At 44.4% G+C, this 21,329-nt stretch overlaps 2 protein-coding genes across 12 annotated transcripts; one reads left to right on the top strand and one right to left on the bottom strand.

Annotated features, from left to right (window-relative positions):
* Positions 1-1,103: 1,103 nt before the first annotated feature.
* OARD1 (O-acyl-ADP-ribose deacylase 1) lies at positions 1,104-4,707 on the bottom strand. Of its 7 annotated transcripts, none has more exons than XM_086627244.1 (6): positions 4,676-4,707; positions 4,128-4,195; positions 3,430-3,574; positions 3,226-3,284; positions 2,365-2,477; positions 1,104-1,796 (listed from the first exon to the last, which is right to left on the bottom strand). In XM_086627244.1, exons 2-6 carry the CDS (start codon positions 4,161-4,163, stop codon positions 1,694-1,696), a joined length of 456 nt encoding a protein of 151 aa, XP_086483370.1. In that variant the 5' UTR covers positions 4,164-4,195; positions 4,676-4,707; the 3' UTR covers positions 1,104-1,693. The 7 variants fall into 7 exon arrangements, with proteins under 7 accessions (XP_086483370.1, XP_086483372.1, XP_086483369.1 ...); XM_086627246.1 differs by lacking the exon at positions 4,676-4,707 and adding an exon at positions 4,567-4,611; XM_086627243.1 differs by lacking the exon at positions 4,676-4,707 and adding an exon at positions 4,484-4,559.
* A 225-nt stretch (positions 4,708-4,932) lies between these two features.
* Positions 4,933-18,965, top strand: NFYA (nuclear transcription factor Y subunit alpha). Of its 5 annotated transcripts, XM_086627250.1 has the most exons (10): positions 4,933-5,043; positions 8,137-8,258; positions 9,921-10,007; positions 12,286-12,432; positions 13,701-13,832; positions 14,484-14,589; positions 16,220-16,386; positions 17,180-17,353; positions 17,719-17,820; positions 18,641-18,965. In XM_086627250.1, exons 2-10 carry the CDS (start codon positions 8,184-8,186, stop codon positions 18,692-18,694), a joined length of 1,044 nt encoding a protein of 347 aa, XP_086483376.1. In that variant the 5' UTR covers positions 4,933-5,043; positions 8,137-8,183; the 3' UTR covers positions 18,695-18,965. The 5 variants fall into 5 exon arrangements, with proteins under 5 accessions (XP_086483376.1, XP_086483380.1, XP_086483379.1 ...); XM_086627254.1 differs by lacking the exon at positions 9,921-10,007 and having other exon boundaries at positions 16,238-16,386; XM_086627253.1 differs by lacking the exon at positions 9,921-10,007 and having other exon boundaries at positions 16,226-16,386.
* The last annotated feature ends 2,364 nt before the right edge of the window (positions 18,966-21,329 follow it).

Genomic DNA, 21,329 nt, shown 5'->3' with positions numbered 1-21,329 from the left:
AAACTGAGTCAGATAGGGTTTGCTCTTCCAATCAGTTCTTCTCCTGCACTGCCACAAGCTGGAATGGTGCAAGACACACACACTCCTCTGCTCGCCTCACCCATCCCTCACCTCACCCAGCTGTGCTAAATTCTGGCACAGATTTTCCAAGCAGAAAAAGCAAGCGGCAACAAGAACACCTTTGTGGAGCTGCTGGGGATTTCGTCTCTTTGCCACAAGATTTAAAAAACAAATAAGCTTAAAGACTAAATCATTGAGCAGCCTTGATGTCCTCTTGATCAGCTCAGCACTCTCAAGTCCCTATTTGTCTATTTTTTTTCCTCCAGTTGTGTATTTGGCTGCAGTAATTATCCACCAAAACCAAGCTTACCAGGGGTGGTCAACAAACAGGGAAAGTAATAATACCAAGCTCTTAAAGACACAAACAGGGTTTGCAGATCTGTATCAGCAAAGAAATCACACAACACAGATTAACCCACAATTCTAAGAACAGAAAACACTCCAGCCATCCAATTCACGGAGAAAACCAATTAGGAACCAGCTAAAACCAGGACACTGTTATGCTACAAACTTCTCAACCATTAGGTCCCATCTTTTAGGTTTCTTCAACACACTTGGCATTTTTTGGCCATTCAGTAGGAGAGAAGTCTAAAAGATTTATTATGTTTAGTTTTTCCCACCCTTCCACAGTAAAGAAAACGCACAGTATGTGACAGTTCTTCAGTACTGGAGCCAAACTTTCCAAAATCAAGTGTTTGCCAACGATCTGATGAACAAAGTGTGTTACTGATCTGCTTGTGCTATTGGTGACACCAAACACCAACCTACACGTAACAGTCAAACTACAAACGCAGTAAAAAACTAAAAATTAAAAATCTTCAACTTCATACTGGGACTTTTTAGAGCACATCAGTCATTCATGTGGGGATTCTCAGAAAACTCAGCTCTTCAGGCTCCACCAATTACATGGTACAAAACGCATGCACAAGATGTCGTCACGCATCACCAGCATTCCCCTTCAAACTCCTCTTCCTCCAGAATGCAGTCACAACACATACACAGGTATTTTTTTTTTTTTAAAAAAAAGTGCTCTGAGCTGACAGCAGTACCGAAGAGCTTTTATTTAATGTTGACAGCATGACTCTTAGCGAGTACTATCTCACAACAAAACATTTTATTTGTCGCCAGAAGGCAGAAATTAAATTTTTAATCCTGTAACAAACAGAGTAAGTAAACTGTATGCCAGATATGAACGTTGCAAAACCGTTAAAAAGAAAAAAAAAGTGACAGGGCTCCACAGCTCTTCATTATCCACCGTAACTACAAACCAACAAACGCCTGAGCAACAGACAGCTCCAATTTCACTCTGCACGGGAACCGGCAGCTCTGCGTAGAAGCTGTAGTGTAGGCAGGTGCTCCGTGGAGGACCAGTGACACCTGGTGGCTGCTGGCACAGACCGGTAACTCCCCGAGGGTTACCACAACACCCTTGCCCTCTTCACGGGCTCCCTGAACACCATATCCCAAATTAGCTGCTCTGGAGCACTCTTTTTTTGTTGTTGTTGTTAAAAGCCACTGCCACCACAAGAGCAAGCTATGCTCAACGTGCTCAGCATGCAGTTTCCCCCTCGTCAGTCAACAGGTTTCTGCTCCTGGAAGTGAGGGAAATGGGACTCTCTTTAAACTCTTTTGCTTACAGACTGTAAACTGTGATCTTTATATCTGTGTCTTCAAACACCTCCCCAAGTATTGCTGAAACTTTACTCCACTCCAGGCCATCAAGACCACATCCAATTCTGGAAAAAAAAAGACATCAAGACAGCTGTAAGAGCCTCTTTTGGAGCACGCTATGAACAACCAGCCCTTCAAGCTGCTACAATTTTACGTGGCACTAAATCACCTTACCGTAAATCAACATAACGCAGTCAAAATCATAGACTCATAGAATGGTTTGGGTTGGAAGGGACCTCACAGACCATCCAGTTCCAACCCCTCTGCCATGGGCAGGGACACCCTCCGCTACACCAGGTTGCCCAAAGCCTCATCCAATCTGGCCTTGAACACTTCCAGGGATGGGGCAGCCACAGCTTCTCTGGGCAACCTGTTCCAGTGCCTCAACACCCTCAGAGGGAAGAATTTCTTCCTTAGGTCTAATCTAAATAAGGAAACAACCAAGCCTGTACGTTTTTCTATCATTTAAATGCACTGGGAAATGCAGATTTCATTTGCACCACTGAACAGAAGGGTCGAACAGGAGACAAGTGGATACTTGAACTTTTGTTTCACAGCAGGGGATCACCTCTCCAACATCCTTCTGTGCAAGAAACACTGAAGTATTTACACTGCAGTAAGTAATTTTCTTACCTGGGCATGGAAATGTCAGTGACTCCATTGTTTAGACAGTGAGCTTTCATGGCCTCTAAACTCTTTCGCATAGTGTCATACGTCGGTTTGTGAGAAACTTTCTTCTTTGTAATCTGAGCATAAATGTAAAAGGTCAGTTGTGCCTTTGGCAGGATCACTGCAAACTATGTTCTTTTTCGAAAAAAACGTATTCCACTACACTCTGAAACTCCACACCCAGACTTGCCACTGGGAAGGGAAAAAGAACTATGTTTCACAGCTTAAAGCAGTGTCATTTAGCAGCAAGTTCTGTCAATTTAAAGTTTAAATATACATACACAAGAGAGCTTGGCATCTCCTTGACTAGCAAGACCCGAGCAATGCATCCTACACTTATTTAGAAAAAAAACAAAAAACCCACAAGCATCTCCCTTCTGAGGAAAGGCTGAGGGAGATGGGTCTGTTTAGCTTGGAGGAGACTGAGGGGGGACCTCCTTAATGTTTATAAATATGGAAAGGGTGACTGCTGTGAGGATGGAGCCAGGCTCTTCTCAGTGGCATCCAATGACAGGAGAAGGGGAATAGATCCAAGCTGGAACATAGGAGGTCCCGCTTAAACATGAGGAAGAACTTCTTCCCAGTAAGGGGAACAGAACATTGGAACAGGCTGCCCAGAGAGGGTGCGGAGTCTCCTTCTCTGGAGATGTTCCAAACCCGCCTGGACACCTTCTTGTGTGATCTGATCTAGGCAGTCCTGCTCCGGCAGGGGGTTTGGACTAGATGATCCTTTGAGGTCCCTTCTAATCCCTAACTTTCTGGGATTCTGCGATATCTAATGGAGTTTAGTTACGGGGGAGTGCATGAGTAATGTTCCACTCTTACCAGGTAGTAAATGTATCGGTCCTCTCTTTGGAGAACAGCCACCTCCCCAGTTTTCTTTTCTAAAGTAAAGAAATTCAGTAGGTATTTTTAATTCAATCAACTACATAACACCCCCTGCACCCCAAGTAGCTTGGAATACCCTTACTGCTGGAAATCAAGGTATTCCCTTCAGCTCCTGCATGCCCACCCACGGGTATCACTTACGTTGATCCAACAGCTCTTGGACGCCTCCAAATTTTTTCTTAAAAAGAACAGCTATGCCTGCACCCATGCGACAGTCCTCACTGATGCAATGAGCCAAGGAGTCCGTCTGGGGGCATGAGAAAAGGTCCCCCTTAACACACTTGATCTGGAAAACAACACAAACAGAAGGGTAAACAAAAATAAGCCAAGACTTGGGTAAGAAAACACTTGGGTAACTGGGTATTTGCAAGCCTGTACAGTAATGAGTACGAGGCAGTGAGTTTAAGACGCGGTTTACAGGTAAATGTGCTGACATGACTTATGAACCCAACATACAGATAACTATTTTTTTCTACAAGATCAGTTATGAGTCTCACATGCCAGCTCAGTAGACAATTTTACAGGATGAACCCTTAAAAAGGAAAATTATGTAACAGAGTACTAGTGGATTAGTGCACATCTTCAGCGCACTATCAGTCTGTCAGCCCTGGATATCCCCAGACATTTACTTAAGCAGGTAAGCGCTGTCCTGTTGTACAGTACCTGCATCACTGACCTAAGCACAAAAGCACAAGGAATTCATCAGTTATCAGCCACTTTCCTCCAAGAAGTGGCATGGTACAGCCAGCTGCCACGTTATTAGGCCTCTAATAACAGGAAGGCCTCTCTACAGAGACACGCACCACAGCAGCACCCCACATAACCCACTTGGTACGCACTCTCTCCTCCTGATCCTTGGAGAAGTGGGTGGCCATGGTAACGTGGGCTATGTTGAAGACTCCTGTGGCTAGAAGGATGACAGAGAGAAAGAGAGTTATTAGGAATCCCACACTAGGCAATAAGCTGGCATGCCAGCAGCTACAAGGCTGAGCCTACTGCATCCATGGGACCGTCAGGACAATCAAGACACCCCTGAAAACAGCAAAGGAGGAGGCCAGCTCCCCTGACCAGTGTGGTACAAGCTTCCCTGCTGCAGCCCCACACCTCCAGCCCGTGAGGTGCAACAGGGCCCGGGTCACCGAGGGCCCACAGGCCTCACCCCTGCCCCTTCAGGAAGCCCCTCCGCAGGCCGCACCCGCAGGCACGCAGCGAAGAACGATCCGCCGAGCCGGGGCGTGCCCCACGAAGAACCTCCCCAGCGCTCCCCACATCAGTCACCCCAATCCTCCTCCTCCGCCACGGCCGCCTTATCGTCACGCAAACATGGCGGCGGCCGCCGCGCGCCTCTCTAGGCAGGCTGGAGGACCGCCCTCTCTATGGTACTCACCGAGAACATTCGCCCGGCCGCCCTCCCGCCACCGCGGCGCATGCGCACGACGCTCAGGGGCGGAGCCCAGCGCAGGATGAAGAAGGGGGCGGAGCTGCATCTGGCGCCTGCGCACTGCTGGCCTCGGCGGCCCCGCGGGGCGCGCGCGCTGCACGGGGCGCAGGCGCAGTGGCCACGGCCGCGCAGGGCGCAGGTGGGCGGGGCCCGGTGCCGTGTGCGCCTGCGCCGCCCGCTCCCGCCCCCTCCCTCGCCTTTGTTCGGGGTTGGGCGCCATTTTGCGCGGCGGCTGAGTGGAGGCGCTGATTGGGTTTCGGGGGCCGGTAGCGGAGCCAATCAGCGCGGGAGCCGAACCGGGGGAGCGAGGCACGGTGAGTGCGAGCAGCCAATATGGAGCCCCCGAGCGCCGGCCCCAGCGCCGGGATTGGCGGGGCCGAGTGGCCAGTCAGGAGGCCGCTCGCGGGGCCGCGGCCGGCGGGCCGCGCGCCGGGGCGGGCGGGGGGCGCCGGGTCCCGGCAGGAGCGGGACGGGGGCGGGCGGGGCGGAGCGCACCGAGAGGCGCGGGGCTGAGGGCGGCAGCGGCGGAGGAGAAGCCGCGGCTGCGCGGAGGAGGCGGGCGGCGGGCCCGGCCTCCCGTGGCGGGGAGAAGCCTCCGCCGTGCGGGGCCGCTGGGACGGGAGCCCGCAGCGCCCCGCCCTCAGCCGGCCGGCCAGGGGGGAGCGGAGCGGAGCGGGCGAGCCTCCCCGCCGGCCCTGCTGACAGGTGGGCCGCGGGCAGCCCGGGCTGCCCCTCCTCCGCCTCCCCGCCTCGCCCGGGGGAAGCGGAGTGCGCGCCCCAGGCGGGTCGCGGTGTCCCTTCTGCGTGCCGGTAACGCGGCTGTGCGCGCCCCCCCGCCCGCCGCCTCGGGACGCACCGGAACGCCAGTTGTCGCCAGCCGCCTGCCTGCTCCTCCGTTAGGAGAAACCGCCTTTTTGCGGGAGCGGGAGGGGGCCCGGTGCCGCCTTTCCGGGAGCAGCAGGGCAGTGCCTCGGCGCAGCGAGGGGGGCTGTGCCCGCCGAGAAAACCCCCAGGTCTGAGGCTTCCTGCGATAAAGTAAAACCCCCCCCGGCTGGGGTGTTCGGTGAGGAGGTGAGAAACAAAACCGGGGCACCAGGGGGAGAGAAGACCACGGCCTGTCGGTGCTGCTCGGTTACATCCTGCCCGTGGCTTGGCGTGAGGGCTCTGTCCCCGGCTGGTGTCCTCAGAGGACTGTGAGCGCATGGACAGACCGACAGGGTCGGCCCGAGAAACTTCGGCTGGTTTAGTGATGTCGCTTCAGGGTGCAGCACGCTTTAAAATGAGACTTTGGAGCTGGCGTGGGTCCCAGCACAGGTTATCCCACCCGTTTGTGCTCAGCGTGCTCTGTTTGCCAGGAGAACTGGTGTTGATGCAGCATCTATAGCCTTATATATATATTTATACATATATATAAATATATGCTGATAGAAATAGAAGTCATTCCCAGCGCAGACCAGGGCCTGGTGAGGAGGAGCTGGCTGGTGAGATCAGCTGTGGGAGGAGCACACCATTGAAGTCTTTAAAACATAAAATATTTGATGCAGTAACGCTGGTGCTCTGTGTTTTAATGAAGGGGATGAAGTAACCCGTTGGAGGACCGTGATCAAAATCTGCTTTTAACTTCGGCTACCTGCAGCTGGTGCAGAGAGTTAGGAATACAAGTTGCTAGTGTTTTGAGTAAGTAACCCTGGGATGTGATACTGGGGTCTGTGAAGAAGTGTTTCCAAGTACAAGTACACCTGTGCTTGATTATTGGTTGTAGTATTAAGGAAGCCGGAGAACTTTTTGGCAAATATGGTTTACTGGCATCCTGTGCTTCCTGTTGAAACACCTGAAAAATAAAATGTGGGAGCTGTTTTCTGACAGGCCCACAGGCCTTTAGGGCAGAAATTAAGTATGCAGTGCAAAACTGAAGTGAGAACCTTAGTAGACAGTATCTATTTATCATCTTTTATTCCAGCAGGCTGTGAAAAACTTACTAAATGGGCCAAGGATAGGTTAAAATTGCAGTGAAACGTAGTGCCTTTCAGTGCAGCGACTCAGATTATCTGTGTGATACCCAGGGTTAGTGTCATTCCATCCTGATTCTGACCAAAAGATCTGGTGGGGGTTGAGAAGGTTCTTGCGTTATTATGGCTGAGTATCGTGCCCTCTATAGTGAGCATGTTTCTGGTCTGTCATGGTACGTACTGGTTAATCGTTTATGTTTGTAGATAAGTGACATTTGGCATTAAGGTGCAAGAAAACAACAAAATGTAAAATCATTGTGTGTTTCCTTAGGCCACAGTGAGGAATAAGTCAATGAAAAAATGAAGCGTTAAGATAAATGCAAGACACTGAAGCACAAAGGATGTTTTAAAGTCAAAATGCAGGAAGCATGAGAGGTGTCGTTACAGTAGTAACCACAGCAACTGTAAGAGTTTAAATTGTGAATAAATTTTGTGTGCGTTTCTTTGAAAACTGAAGGAGCCTGGTTTTTTGTTGCTTTAGACTTCAAAGATTAAAGTTACAGGCTGCTTTTTCACTAATGTAGCAGGTACTTGTGCAGCCGTAGCGTAAATCAAATACCTCATTAAAAGTAATAGTAAGAATTCTTCCCTTGTTGATCAACTGAGAAGAGATGAGAGGGAGAAGGAGGTAATGGAACAAAGTATTTCATTTCAACAGTGTGTTCTTCATATGTGTAGGCAAAGGTCCAAGAAACGAGGGGCAGTAAAAGGGTGGAAGCAGTGAGAAGTCTGCTGGCTGTTCTCAAAACACATGAAAGCAGGAAGAGAAGAAAAAGAGATGAGGAGGGAGTGCTGCATAGTTGGAGAAGGAGAAACAGTTTCACTTAGTTTTGTTGAATTCTTCAAATGCAGTTTGGTATGACGCTTAAACTTTGTATTTTGTGAGGTTTTTTAGCGATAGCATCCCTCTCCTCCAACAAGATTCAGGGTGGGCAACTGTCTGTCACCCAGAACACGCAGACTCGAGGGGTGAGACAGGAAGACAAGCAGGTTCATAGCTACTGTTTGATTCGCTGAAGATAATGACAGAATTGAGATTGAGCTGCTTTTTGCTTCTCAGTCAAGTCATGTGTTCTTGAAATTAATATTTAAGTCTGAGTACCAAAAGTAAGGTGACATTATGAAAGAGTTGGGTCCTTGATTAAACAGCGGCTCTTGCTGTTCTTGTTCAAGGCCAGGTTGGATGAGCTTTGAGCAACCTGGTGTAGTGGAGGGTGTCCCTGCCCATGGCAGGGCGGTTGGAACTAGATGGTCTTTGAGGTCCCTTCCAGCCCAAACCATTTCATGATTCTGTGTGATTCTGACCTCAGGGTCAGCAGATGGTTTGCTTTTCAGCTCCTGTAAGATAATACTAATCTTGGGACAATAACTACATGCTGTTTTACCTCGTCTTGCCAGATCCACAGCCCGAGGTGTGCCTTTCACCGTGTCGGACCCGAAGCGCCATGGAGCAGTACGCAGCCAACAGCAACAGCTCCACAGAGCAGATCGTTGTGCAGGCTGGGCAGATTCAGCAGCAGGTACGGAAGGTGACGACGGGTGAGCTGGCATTGCCAGTGCTGTTGCAAATCTTTTTGTGCTTCTCAGGGTTTCACAGAACCAGCAAGATGCTTTGTGATACTGTCTGGATGTGTGTTTACCTGACTTCTGTCGCCTGATCAGTGATCTGACTGGACTTGAAGTCAGAGTAAATATGTTTAAAAAAAAAAAAAACTTTATAAAATTAAAGTAATAACATTGCAGGGATACAAGTTACAAAATTTCAGAGTAGTAGGGAGTTTGCAAACTGGTAGCGACGTAAGAAATTCTCTCGTAAAATGGAGGGAATGGAATAGTAATCCAAATAGTCACACGAGCAACAATGTAGATAACCCCCCAAATTGAAACAGGTTTTGTTCAAGCCCACAGAGGCTTTCTCCAGCTTTCTCAAAAGAAATATTTATTGAGATCCTTTCTTTCAGAACTACAAGTGGATCAAAACGAACACACAGTACAGGAATTGCAACAAAACACGTAGCTTTGCATGGATTCATTCTGGAAGGAAGTTTCTGGTTCATGTCAGGATGTGCAGATGAGTAAGGCTGGGTGGGCGTGCAGATTTTTGCTGTTAAGCTTCACTCATTCAGATAAAGTAATGCCTTTTCATATGAGCTGTGCTGCTGCTGAATTTTTGTTGCATTTTGTGTTTGTTCTAGTTCAAGGCAAGAGGAGTTTCTTAGTTTGTCATGCAAATGAATGAGCCACTGGATTATATTTTTAGTGAGATTGGCTTTGCTTTGTCATCAGCCTGTTTGAGTATTTGATAGCGGGGACCAGCTTCTTCCCTTGGATTTAGTCGAAGTTAACTTTTTCAGTAAGAACAATGTTATCCTTGAGGTTAAAAAATTATATATTAAGAATTATCAAAAATACTTGCTTCCACCAAGTAACCAAAAATGTATTTGGTTTTATTGACACTTTGTAGGTAAAAAGGAGGTAAAAACATAACTTGGCTTGTATAATTTTTAGTACATGGTCTGAAAGCCTGTGTTGTATTTGACATGAAATATTTTTCTAAAATAATTTCTTAATAGGCCTGTTGTAGTACAGCTTTTAGTAGAGAGGTGTCCTTCATCTCCCAAAATGCTAACACAGTTAACGCAGATTATTTTGGGACTCTTGCTAAAGAGGCTAAAGATAGAAAAGGCTTTTAGATTTAACTGCTCTTGCAACCTCTCAAGATTGTCCTTCAAGGTCACTGGTGGGAAGACATTGATGCAGGGGTGACATAGATGAAGCTTGGAGTGTAGTCATCTTTGCAAAGAGGAATTTATGGCCTTTATTGTAACTAACAAGTCTGACAAAAGCGTGGAGCCCCTTCCCAGTAAGAAACCTGGGCAGTGAAAGGAAACATTAAGCAGAAAGGTAGCGGTCTAAAACAATGAAGCTGAGATTTTAGATTCTGTAAAATAATCTCTCCTGTTCATTGTACGTAATTTTTCTTTGGGATACTGAAGCCTGTCCGTATCATATGCAGTTTTGTTGGTGTTCCACTCTTAGGTTTGCTAAATGTATTCACGTTCCTGATGTTCCAAGAGCAGTGTGTATGAACTTTAAATGCACCCTCTTCCAGCAAAGTGTCGTTGTCTCTTGCCAGAGCTGTGCGTTTCCATGTTTCAAGCTATTCCTGTTCCTATTCCCAGCAGCAGGGTGGTGTCACTGCTGTCCAGTTGCAGACTGAGGCCCAGGTGGCATCCGCCTCAGGCCAGCAAGTCCAGACCCTCCAGGTAGTGGTGATCTCTCTAATCATGTTTGTGAGCCCTGCATGACTCTCACCATCACCACATATCTAATGCTGTGTTTTTTCCAGAGTTTGAAATAGGAACAGGAAAATTTGTTAGCAGTAGTATCTGTGCTTTATGCTAGTTGTGGGGGTTTCCTGGAAGAGATGGGATTATAGCTTTTCGTTGGCTCTCAGGTGCACGCCAGAAACCTTGATGCAGTCGTAATTCCTGCTGCTGTAATTCCGAAAGTGAATAGTGGTTGAAACGGGACTTAAAAGGGAAAATCACTTCCAAGATGTGGAAGTAACAGTCAAGAGTGATAACTCAAAGAGTTCCCGTAGTTTCGAGGAGATTAGAGTTCTGTTATCTTCTGTAAGCAGTTCTGTGTCTCCACGATGTGAAAGAAAGAGAGAGAGGTGGTGGATCACCCACCAGCTCAAAGATGGAAACTTTTACACTTGTGATTAAAAAGGGCACCTGAGGACAAGACTGGCCTCTGTAGGACTGAGAGATCAGGTTTCTTATTTACCTGCAAACAAGGAAGGGAAACCCAGAAGTATCCTAACAGTAAATACATCACAAACTGGAAAGAAATGCGAGGTTTTTTCAAACCCTGATCTGTTTCAGTGTGAAGTATTTTCTGTCTTGTAGGCTTCATTTCATTAGCTCACGTGGGAGGCTCTGATAGACTCTGGGTGGCTGCAGCAGTTCAGTAGTGCATTGTTCACTCAGTGTTTTGGCTTTGTTTTTAATTCTTCGGAAGAGCAGAGTTCCAAAGGCTAGAATGGTCTTGCCAGGTGTAAAGTTGAACACAGCATTTCTTATGTTCAGAGTTAAAACATGAAAAACTAGCTGCTTGAATTGCCTGGGTCACTGTGGCCTCCTGGTCATCGTCATGTGTCCCTCTCTTCTATTTTTTTTTTTTTTTTTTGGCTTGCTCTAATACATTAACAAGACTCCTGGAATGTATAATTTTTCTTTCTGCTTGTTGGGTATTGTGCTGCTGACTGTGCTGCTTTGTGGCTGAAATGAGCATGCTTATCTCTCTGTTGTGATTCCAAACAAGTCCTGCCAATTTTCGTGAGGGACTCGGATGTGATCCTTACAATGCTGAGGAACAGAACGGTGTCACAAGGGTATTGGGTGACCTGTAATCACAATGTTCTGTGTGGGGTGTTGATTGCTGAGGTACAACTGCGGATGTGTCAGCGTGTAATTCATTAAGGTGTTTGAACTCTGCAAAGTGAAGCTTTTTCGGGGTAGTTCTGTATGTACTGAAAATCTGTCCTGATGTTTAGCCTGGTATTCTGCAGTGGTCGAAGAGTGAATATTTGCTGTTGCATATTCCGGAAATTTACAGGGAGAAAACTCAAGAACTCAGTGACTTTATCATGTTGTGTTGCTTTTGTTTCTGAACAACTCAGAGCGTGGTAAGGAGTGATTACCTAGCTCATAAGATTCATTCCACGTTTAAGCTGTGGAGCTGTGGTGTTCCCAAATATATATTTGGATGAGTATAGGGGACATAGTGGGTGAGGATGTTTAAACAGAGAGGTTTTTCCCTTTTCTTTTCATTGGCCTTTTTTCTAGTGACCAGAGACATACCTGGTCCAAGAGTTCAGAGACTCTTATGCCAAATTTATAAATCCACTGTAAGCCCTGCTGGGCCGAGAAGTGGCTGCTGCTCATTTTCTTTCACTCTTCCCTACTGAACTACGTTCTGTGATGTCACATTTATGATGTAACCAATAATACCAGGAGAAGATTTTCCAAGAACGTCACATGCTGTACATTGGTTAGGAAATGGAAACATCGTAAGCGTGTAATTGGAGAGAGTTGAAGCTACCTGAGATTCTCTGTCAAAATAGCTTATTTAGAGCTTTTTCTCATTAGGAACCCCAATTAAAGATTAGTAATAGTGATGAGGATAATGAAGCTTCTTTTATTACACTTTGCTCTCGGGCTGTGCATGAAGATAGTTTTGTGTCTGGAAAATTTAGCCATGCTTTTCATGCTTTATTGCAATTAGACTTGCAAGTTTTGGTTAGACTGCAACAGAAAAAGATAATTTACTAAATCCAGTAGCACATCATGGAAGAAGTTTTAGAAACTAAAGCTATTTGATGCTGATTATGAACCTGGTTCAGTGACTGTTGCTCAGTTTCTCTGGTCACCACATTAAACTAGGTAAGCGTTTAGCCTCATGTGGTAGCCACTGCCATTTCTGCCTTCACATCACGAGATTTTTTTCATTGTTGTGTTTGTTTTCTCTCCTGTTCCCTAGGTCCAAGGTCAGCCACTGATGGTGCAAGTGAGCGGAGGTCAGCTGATCACATCCACCGGCCAGCCCATCATGGTGCAGGCTGTGCCGGGGGGCCAGGGCCAGACAATCATGCAGGTCCCGGTGTCTGGAACACAGGGACTGCAGCAGGTGAGATAATATCCCTGATTCTACTGAAGATAAACTGCAAAGAATGAGCCGTAACGTTCTCGCCTTGGCAGATAGTACCTTTGCCTCAGCACTCGTCAAATAAACTGGGCAAGGACGGTTGTTCTTGTCTGGCAGTGAGCTGCCTGTTAAAATGCAATGAAAATTCTTTTTGTATTCGATTTTTGTGTTTTACGGGATGGTGCAAACCTTTTAAATGAGGGCCATTAAAATACAGCTGGAGTTGGTTTGTATTTTTGGGGTTTTTCTTATTTTTATTTTAATTGGCCCTTGCAGTGTAAGGTGACTTGGTGCTCAGAAAGAGGATTTTTTTCTTTTTATTTTTTTAAAGAAAGCTTCTTGAAAATAACTTGTACTTGAGTTCATCTAATATGTGATGGCTGGAGGTGAATTTAAACATTTCTATTGTACAGAAGGTAATACTGTAGAAGGTATAGAAGATGGATTATATTAGAAGCCATTATTTTGAAATATTTTTTTAAAAGAGAGTTTTAAGATTTAAACAGGTGCTCAAAGTATGTTCCTCAAAAGCAAAGGGAAGGACTGTACGAGTGACGTAATGAAAGTGTTCCAGTGGTTTGAGAATGGGATTTAAGAATCAAATTCAGCACAGGCCAGAAAGGCACATGATGTCTTGGAGTTTTGAGAGGTTTATTTAGTGTTTATTTAAAATTTCTTTCTTGAAAGACAATATTATTTTGTGTTAGGTTCTTTACAGTCTGGTTGTCGGAGGAAAATCCTTAACTGGGCTTTTTAAGCACAAGCTTCAAACCATATTTCTGTTCTTCTTTTTTAATCTAAGAAATGTTCCATGTTGGTGGAAAGACTTCTCTGCAAAGTTGAAGACAACTTATATATATCCAGGAGCACTTCTGTATGCTGGATAATTAACACTCTACAGATACCTTAAATCTTAGTCCTCTTTCTCCTCTGCCTGAGTATTATTATTCCTAGTTTCATATCAATGACTGATTTCTTTTGACCGTTTTGTTGTGTAAGCAGTGGAGAACTGCTAGGGCATGATGACACTAGTATGTTATGTTTCCTCTGTTCTGTGTGCTTGTGACTGCTGTGTCACAGGGAGGAAAAAATTAAAACTCCTCATCTTAAAGTGGAAAAAGAGAAGAATCAGTGCTTTCTTTTTCTTTGCAACAGTAAATCATCCTCAGAGATGATTTGGTAATGCTGAGGCCAAGGAGGGAGAAATAAGAGGCATAGTTAATGTTCCTTTCTGACTCTTTCTTCCACAGATTCAGTTGGTCCAGCCAGGTCAGATTCAGATTCAAGGTGGGCAGGCTGTGCAGGTACAGGGGCAGCAGGGCCAGACCCAGCAGATCATTATACAGCAGCCACAGACTGCAGTTACTGCTGGCCAGACACAGGTAACTGCACCAGCATGAAAGGATTTTCTTGAGAGAAATAGGAAGAGAAACTTGACAAATGACTTAAGGTGTGGTTAAGTGGAAAAAAAAAAAAAAGGAGGAATTATTAATGTTGAGGAGAACTCGAGAATAAATTTTATATTTTTATAGTGTTTTCATACATAACTCTGGGGCAGAATAAGTAGATTGCATGTTTTTATCCATTGTGTTTCTGTATTTTATTGGTTCATGGTTGTTTTTGTCTGTTTGTTGGAATTTGAAAACATGAAGTATTGCTAATTTCATACTTGCACCATTTTGTGAAGTAGTCTAGTCATACCTGGGTTTTCTGCTGATTCTTGTGATTAGAACCAAAATTAAATTTCTGAGCAGAATAGTTCTTCCTTTAACATATTCATAGTGAGACAAGAAACCTAGAACTCGTTCCTTTCAGTATTAAATACTACACTGTTACAAGAAGTATGTTCTATGTGCTTTAGGTATTTTATCTACAGTTCAGTTGGTTTGTGCTCCATCTTATTTCTGGATGCTAGTAATAAAGCAAAAGAAATAGATGCCTGAAACACCTTAAGCACCATGTGTTAATGCAGGAATTGTAAAATTTGAAGAATAAGCAATGTGTAAAGTTACTGTGTTCTTTGTTTTGTTTAGGCCCAGCAACAAATAGCAGTTCAAGGACAACAGGTAGCACAAGCAGCTGAAGGCCAGACCATAGTCTATCAGCCAGTTAATGCTGATGGAACCATTCTCCAACAAGGTATGAGCTTTGGTGTGAAGAAAGTCAGGACTTCTCAGTATCTCTGTGATAGGTTTTGATTGCCTTGTAACTATTGTGTGGGGGTTGACCCTGGCTGGACAGCAGGTGCCCACCAAAGCTGCTCTATCACTCCCCTCCTCAGCTGGACAGGGAGAGAAAAATACAACAAAAGGCTGGTGGGTCAAGATAAGGGCAGGGAGAGATCACTCACAAATTATCCTTATGGGCAAAACAGACTCAACTTGGGGAAATCAGTTTAATTTACTACCAGTCAGATCAGAGTAGGATAATGAGAAATAAAATGAAATCTTAAAATCACCTTCCCCCCCACCTCTCCCTTCTTCCTGGGCTTAACTTTACTCCCAAATTCTCTGCTTCTTCCTCCTGGAGCTGCGCAGGGGGATGGGGAATGGGGATTGTGGTCAGTTCATCGCAAATTGTCTCTGCCGCTCCTTCCTCCTCAGGGGGAGGACTCCTCACACTCTTCCCCTGCTCCAGTGTGGGGTCCCTCCCATGGGAGACAGTCCGACATGAACTTCTCCAACATGAGTCCTTCCCATGGGCTGCAGTTCTTCACGAACTGCTCCAGTGTGGGCTTCTTCCTCGGGGCCACAAGTCCTGCCAGCAAACCTCCTCCAGCGTGGGCTCCTTTCTCCGCAGGATCACAAGTCCTGCCAAGAACATGCTCCAGTGTGGGCTTCCCACAGGCTCACAGTCTCCTTCAGGCATCCACCTGCTCCAGCGTGGAGTCTTCCACGGGCTGCAGGTGGATCTCTGCTCCACTGTGGATCTCCATGGGCTGCAGGCGGACAACCTGCCTCACCATGATCTTCACCATGGGCCGCAGGGGAATCTCTGCTCTGGCACTTGGAGCACCTCCTCTCCGTCCTGCACTGACCTGGGTGTCTGCAGAGTTGTCTCTCGCATATTCTCATTCCTCTCTCCAGCTGCAATTGCTGTCGCATGGGGTTTGTTTTTTTCCCCATAAATATGTTATCCTGGAGGCGCTACTGCTGTCGCTGATGGGCTTGGACTTGGCCAGTGGCAGGTGCATCCTGGAGCCAGCTGGCATTGGCTCTATCAGACACATGGGAAGTTTCTGGAAGCTTCTCATAGAAGCCACCCTTGTAGTCTTCCTGCTACACTATACTCGGTGTGCAAACCCGATGCGTATTGTCAAAGAAACGTCGAATCGCAATGCTGGTAGTGCCGTGGTCTGAGTCGTTGGCATAGTGGAAGCATGGCATAGAAGAAGAGATGTTTATGTTCTATACAGGAATTCAGCCTGCGGTCCTTTCCCCAGGAAAATAGAAAACGCTTTTCTTTGACAAGGGCTATTAGAATAGAAATGCTTAAATTTGCTTTTACGCCTAAGAGTACATGATCTCTAATCTGGCACTGGGATTACTCTGCAGATACAAATGCAAAAAAATAGGAAGCGTGAGGACCAGGTGATGGAATTTAGTTAGTAACTTGTTAATAACAACGCTTTTCTGAATCTTTTTGCATGTTATGGAAGGATGAATGAGTAAAAAACAGAAGTGGGACTAATGGTGTTCCCTTCTTTTTGTGTGCATGTTTTTTGTTCGTTTGTGTTTTTTTTTTTCTTTTGTGTTTTATTTTCTTAAAGTTACAGTCCCTGTTACAGGCATGATCACCATTCCAGCAGCCAGTTTGGCTGGAGCACAAATTGTCCAAGCGGGAGCCAACACCAATACAACCAGTAGCGGACAAGGGACTGTCACAGTGACGCTACCGGTGGCTGGAAATGTTGTCAATTCAGGTGGAATGGTTATGGTATGTATTTAAGTTTCCATTGATACTTTTAGAGGTTGAGGTTTAAGATGTCTAGACACAAACTGTTGTCTGAGATTTGTTTAATACGGTCAGTATTCTCAGTAGCTACCATTAGTTTAAAGTTTAAACAATACAAGTTTTCTGGTTTAATGGCCTGTATTCTATTGCAATCTGTGTATTCTGTGCTTTCCTTCTCCCACAGCAGATTGAGTTCATGAATCTAGAAACTGAAATTCAAAATAAGCTGTTGACTGATAAACAGATGTTTAAAAAGTTTGAATCAACTGTTGCTGTTCTTGAGGATTCCTTAGTGTTTGGTTCTCTGATTTAAGAGGGCTTTTTCTGCCAATTCTTATTTCTTTGTAGCGTGAGGCCTTTTAACTTGAATTTTGCTCTTTGTCTCCACTAGATGTCAGCAGTTCTACAAGTAATATTTGCTTAAGAGATGCTCTGAAATTATCATATAAATTAAATAAGAGATAACTGAAAAGAAAGGGAAGCAATGGGCATGTCCTTATGCTTAACTGTATAAGAAACAGTAACGTGGTCATAGAATTGTATATTGTATTGAAATTTTACCATTATCAGAACAAAACCAGGCACGACTGATAAGTGGTTTGTTTAAATTTGTTCTGCAGTTTGAGTACAACTTTATTGCTCCTTTAAGTAGGTGCGTTATCGGAACAAAACCCAAACACTTTCCATGTTAACGTTCGGGGGTTTTTAAATTATTATTTTGCATTCACTTTGTGTGTTCTGAGCTACAAGCACTAAAAACATATTCTCTGTACAGATGGTCCCTGGAGCTGGATCAGTACCAGCTATCCAGAGAATACCTTTGCCTGGAGCAGAAATGCTGGAAGAAGAGCCCCTCTATGTAAATGCCAAGCAGTATCACCGGATCCTTAAGAGGCGGCAGGCACGTGCTAAGCTTGAAGCGGAGGGAAAAATTCCCAAAGAAAGAAGGGTGAGAGTATAACTCGGATCTAATACAGGGTTGCTGTGTGAGAAAGGCACAGAAAACCACCTGTGCTGGAAAATGAGGACTAGAATCTTAGTGTTCTTCGATACTATTTTTTTTGGTTCATAAGCTACATCAGAATAAATTTTGCGAGTCCCTTGGTGGCAGTCCTGCTTCCGTTGCATGCTTTTAACTGTTGAACCTGTATGGAGCTGTATTGCAGATAGGTGTTTACTGTGAACACTTGATCTTTGGGGAAGGGAAAGGATGGGGCTGGGTAGACTTTTCTAGCCATCAGGAATTTCCCTGCTGAAAGTACTGAACTAGAAATAGTAGGCTGATCTCTCATTACCTCCTTCATGTTGTTGAAGAAATACTTGCATGAATCTCGGCATCGCCATGCCATGGCCAGGAAGCGAGGAGAAGGTGGGCGTTTCTTCTCACCAAAGGAAAAAGACAGCCCTCATATGCAGGTAAGTGGAATTTGGTCTGTTCTCTGGACAACTGCCGCTTTCAGTTCTTCAGAATATGCTTTAGATGTGTCTTCATGCTGTTTTGTTTGTTCTTTTTTGGGCTAGGCTGCTGACCTTTTTTCCTCTCTGCCTTTGAATTTTTGTTTTGGGCATTGTAAAGAAACCTTCTGTCTCGCTTCTTGTAGAGAGCAAGTGTCTATTTACCTTGAGTAATTAAATTTTAGTAATATTGACAGGAATGTGTCCACTTTGTTTTACAAACAGAGAATGCTTGTATTTGTTCGTCCTAAGAAACACAGTCTCTGCAGCCTTTCTGGTTGCATACCAAAAGTATTTTTTTAAGATATTAATTAAAGATAGAGACACCTTCTCTTCCATCTGATGGAGAATTTAAAAATGTGAATATCTGATTCTTAGCTGCATATTGATTTACATAAAAAGTGCAAGACAGGTTTTCAAAGGAAGGGGTACAATAGAGTAGAATTAGCAAATTCCGTTGTTGATTAGTGCTTTAAAGCAGTCCTGTGGTTTTAGTGGAAGAATATTTCTTGTTCTGAAGTGGAATCCTTCCCAAATATTAGACCAGTATGAGGTCTTCCCTATTACCAGAAACAACACACTACTAGAAACTATTAAGATTTATATATCCCATACATACATATACATCCCATTCTGTAAAACCCAGGAAAAATACGACATGTTTAGAGATCAAGGGAGGGGGCAGGAATATCTCCTCTTTATCCATAGAGTTGTGTGTGTGATTCTCTCTGCTGCTACGGAAAAACGATGTTACAACACGATACGTGTCTTGTATCTGTAGGATCCAGCTCAGGCCAATGAAGAAGCAATGACACAGATGATCAGAGTCTCCTAACCACTGCTTGAAGAGAGTAACTGAATAGAATTCCCGTCCCTTCTGCAAGTCTGTCCTACCTTTCCAGTGTTCCAAGCAAGTCTTTCAACGGGACAATCGCCATATCACAGCTTATCCTTTTCTACAGAACAAGCACCACGTTTTTCAGTATGTGGTCAAGATTTTAACTGCAGTTGACTCAACAAATGAACACTTAACGACTTTCTTGGTATACTCTTCTGATCCAGCACAGGGATTTCAGAGTCTGACTGTTCATGCTTTTTCTTTTTTTTTTTTTTTTTTTTTCCCCTGCTGTTAAACATCTCTTGCATTAAGATTGGCTGTGGGTGAGAGTGTGCCATTGACTCAGTGATCAGCAATAACTGGCGTGCTGAAGCAGGGCCAGCAAAGACCTCTTGGAGTTACGGCCCTTCTGTACAGAGACATCATCCAGTTTGTAGCAACCAGCACTGATGTGACTACATCACAGTACTTTGTTCTCCCAGCATAGACTTGTTATTTTTATCTGCTCCTTATACCTTTGGACTCTGTTGTCAGCTGAACTGTTCCCTGTTGTTGCATCTGTGCTTCTGAAACTGGCAGAAACCGAAGGGGAGGGTCCTTTTAAGTTCCATACCTTGTAAAATATGTAAACAGCAAGCTCTTCTCTGGGAAAAGTTCAGCCATCCGGTCACAATGATAGAAATATTTCAAGATGATTACAAGACTTGATACATCGTGTATCCGTTCCAAGAAGTAAGAGGGAGAGGGTAATGTGGAGATATGGATTTAATTAGTAAAAGCAATCTCGTCATGTTTTTTAGTATGTTTATTGCCAGTAGTTGGTGCTTTGGAAGAAAAGAGGATGCTAATATAAAAAGGATTAAAACTTCTAAGTGAGTCTTCTCCAAAGGATTTTTTTTTTTTGATCTTCCTCCTAACATGCCAGTCCAGTGCATGGTTCCTCCAAAAGACTTAAAATCTGCCATCTCAGAGTAATAGCACTTGGCCATCTTTGTGATGATGTTTCTTGAGTCTGTTCTAAATCAGTTCCACAATTCTCTCATTCTACACAGAGTGAAGGATTGTTTCCTGACAGCAGAAGCATAGGGTAGCTCAACTCAGCTCATCCTGATGTGACTGAAGGACTGTTAAAACAAATGAAGGCAGATATTGATGAACCTTTCAGGCTTTTTATAGACTGTCCTCTTTAAATTACTTTTTTTTTTTAAAAAGTGGCACTTAATGAAGGAGGAGTACTTGTATTTTAAAAAAAAAAAAATCTTTTCATGACCTGTAGCTGGCTTCTGGCTGAGTATCTTGACAGAACATATCTTTCTCTTTAATTCCATAGCTCACTACAGATTTTAAGCTTGTTCCATTCTTGCTAATTTGAAATTTGGCAATGGAAGCTGTAGTTCGTAAGCTTTTTAACAGATGATACTTGCATCTTTCCCTGTCCGTCTCCTCCCCTCTTGAATAAGTTTTTTACAGGGTCTCTGTGTATCACCTGTGTGCTATAGTCCCGTCTCTTCCAATTTTTGTGTTCTGTAAAACATAAAACTGCATCATGGTAGTTATGCATGGGACTGGAAATAGAGCCAGGCATTGTCATTGAGGGAGGTGATTATGTAGGTAAAGTAGCGGAGGGTGAGGGGTTTTTGAGGAGAGCATCCATGGACAGGAGAGACTGGTTTGAATTCAGTGAACTCTGTTTTCAAGTGACAAAAAAAGTAAATGCAACTTGAAAAACACAACCCATATTATCTCACTTGTATGTTTTTTCCAGTTGCTGAAAGCTTATGACTAAATGCAAGGTGGAGGAAAAATTAGCAAGTTGTAGAAGACTGGGAGTATACAAAAAGACAGAGCCTTGAAAATTCCATTTACTTTGGATAAAAAAGGAAAATACCAGACTTAAGAGTATGAGAAATGGGAAGGAATGCAAAGGAGGGAGCAGAAATGTGGAGAAATATTAGATTCTATATTGCCAGCAGGCAATGTTGGAGGAAAAGTATTCCTGTCTAGATGCTGAGGATGACAGTGTTTGGGTCTGCTGTCTGTGGAGGTGCGTAGCCAGTGAAAGAACCAAGAAATGATGCAGATTTGGTATTTGTAGTTAGATGGATTTTCTCAATGAATTTCAGTTAATTTTCTTTCTGAATTTTTAGTTCCATGTTCTTACCTTTACCACAGCTGACATGGTGAACTGAGGCTGAGAAAGAAACTGTTCAACACACCCCTGCAGCTGTGGGAGGAGATGGCCTAGTTCTTGATGTGCAAATAAACCTCCTTTCATTCGATTTTGTCTTAAATTATATTAGTAATCTAATACTCTGCTCACAAATCTTACTGTAGGATTTTTTTCTAATGGCATCTTTGGTGCCTTTGGTTGCTTCTGCCTTAAAACACTTGGCCATTTGGAGCATGGTGCTCGTTTTCTTCAGTTGGCAACTCTGAAATCCTCACCCAGCGCTTCTTGCGAGGTCACCCATTTCAGGAAATGCGTAGCTCTCTTTTAGTGAAGGAATAACAATTTGCTTTAGTGGAATTTGCAGCATTATTGTAAATACATTTTTTAGATCATCTGTACATTTTGTCAGTGGAATATTCATGTGCTGGAGGAATATTTCTGTGCTGGAGAAAGAGCCTCTCC

This window comes from Tauraco erythrolophus, chromosome 27, assembly GCF_009769465.1.
Source record: "Tauraco erythrolophus isolate bTauEry1 chromosome 27, bTauEry1.pri, whole genome shotgun sequence".
In the NCBI taxonomy this organism is placed as follows: domain Eukaryota; kingdom Metazoa; phylum Chordata; class Aves; order Musophagiformes; family Musophagidae; genus Tauraco; species Tauraco erythrolophus.
This window is presented reverse-complemented; position numbering and strand designations above follow the sequence as displayed.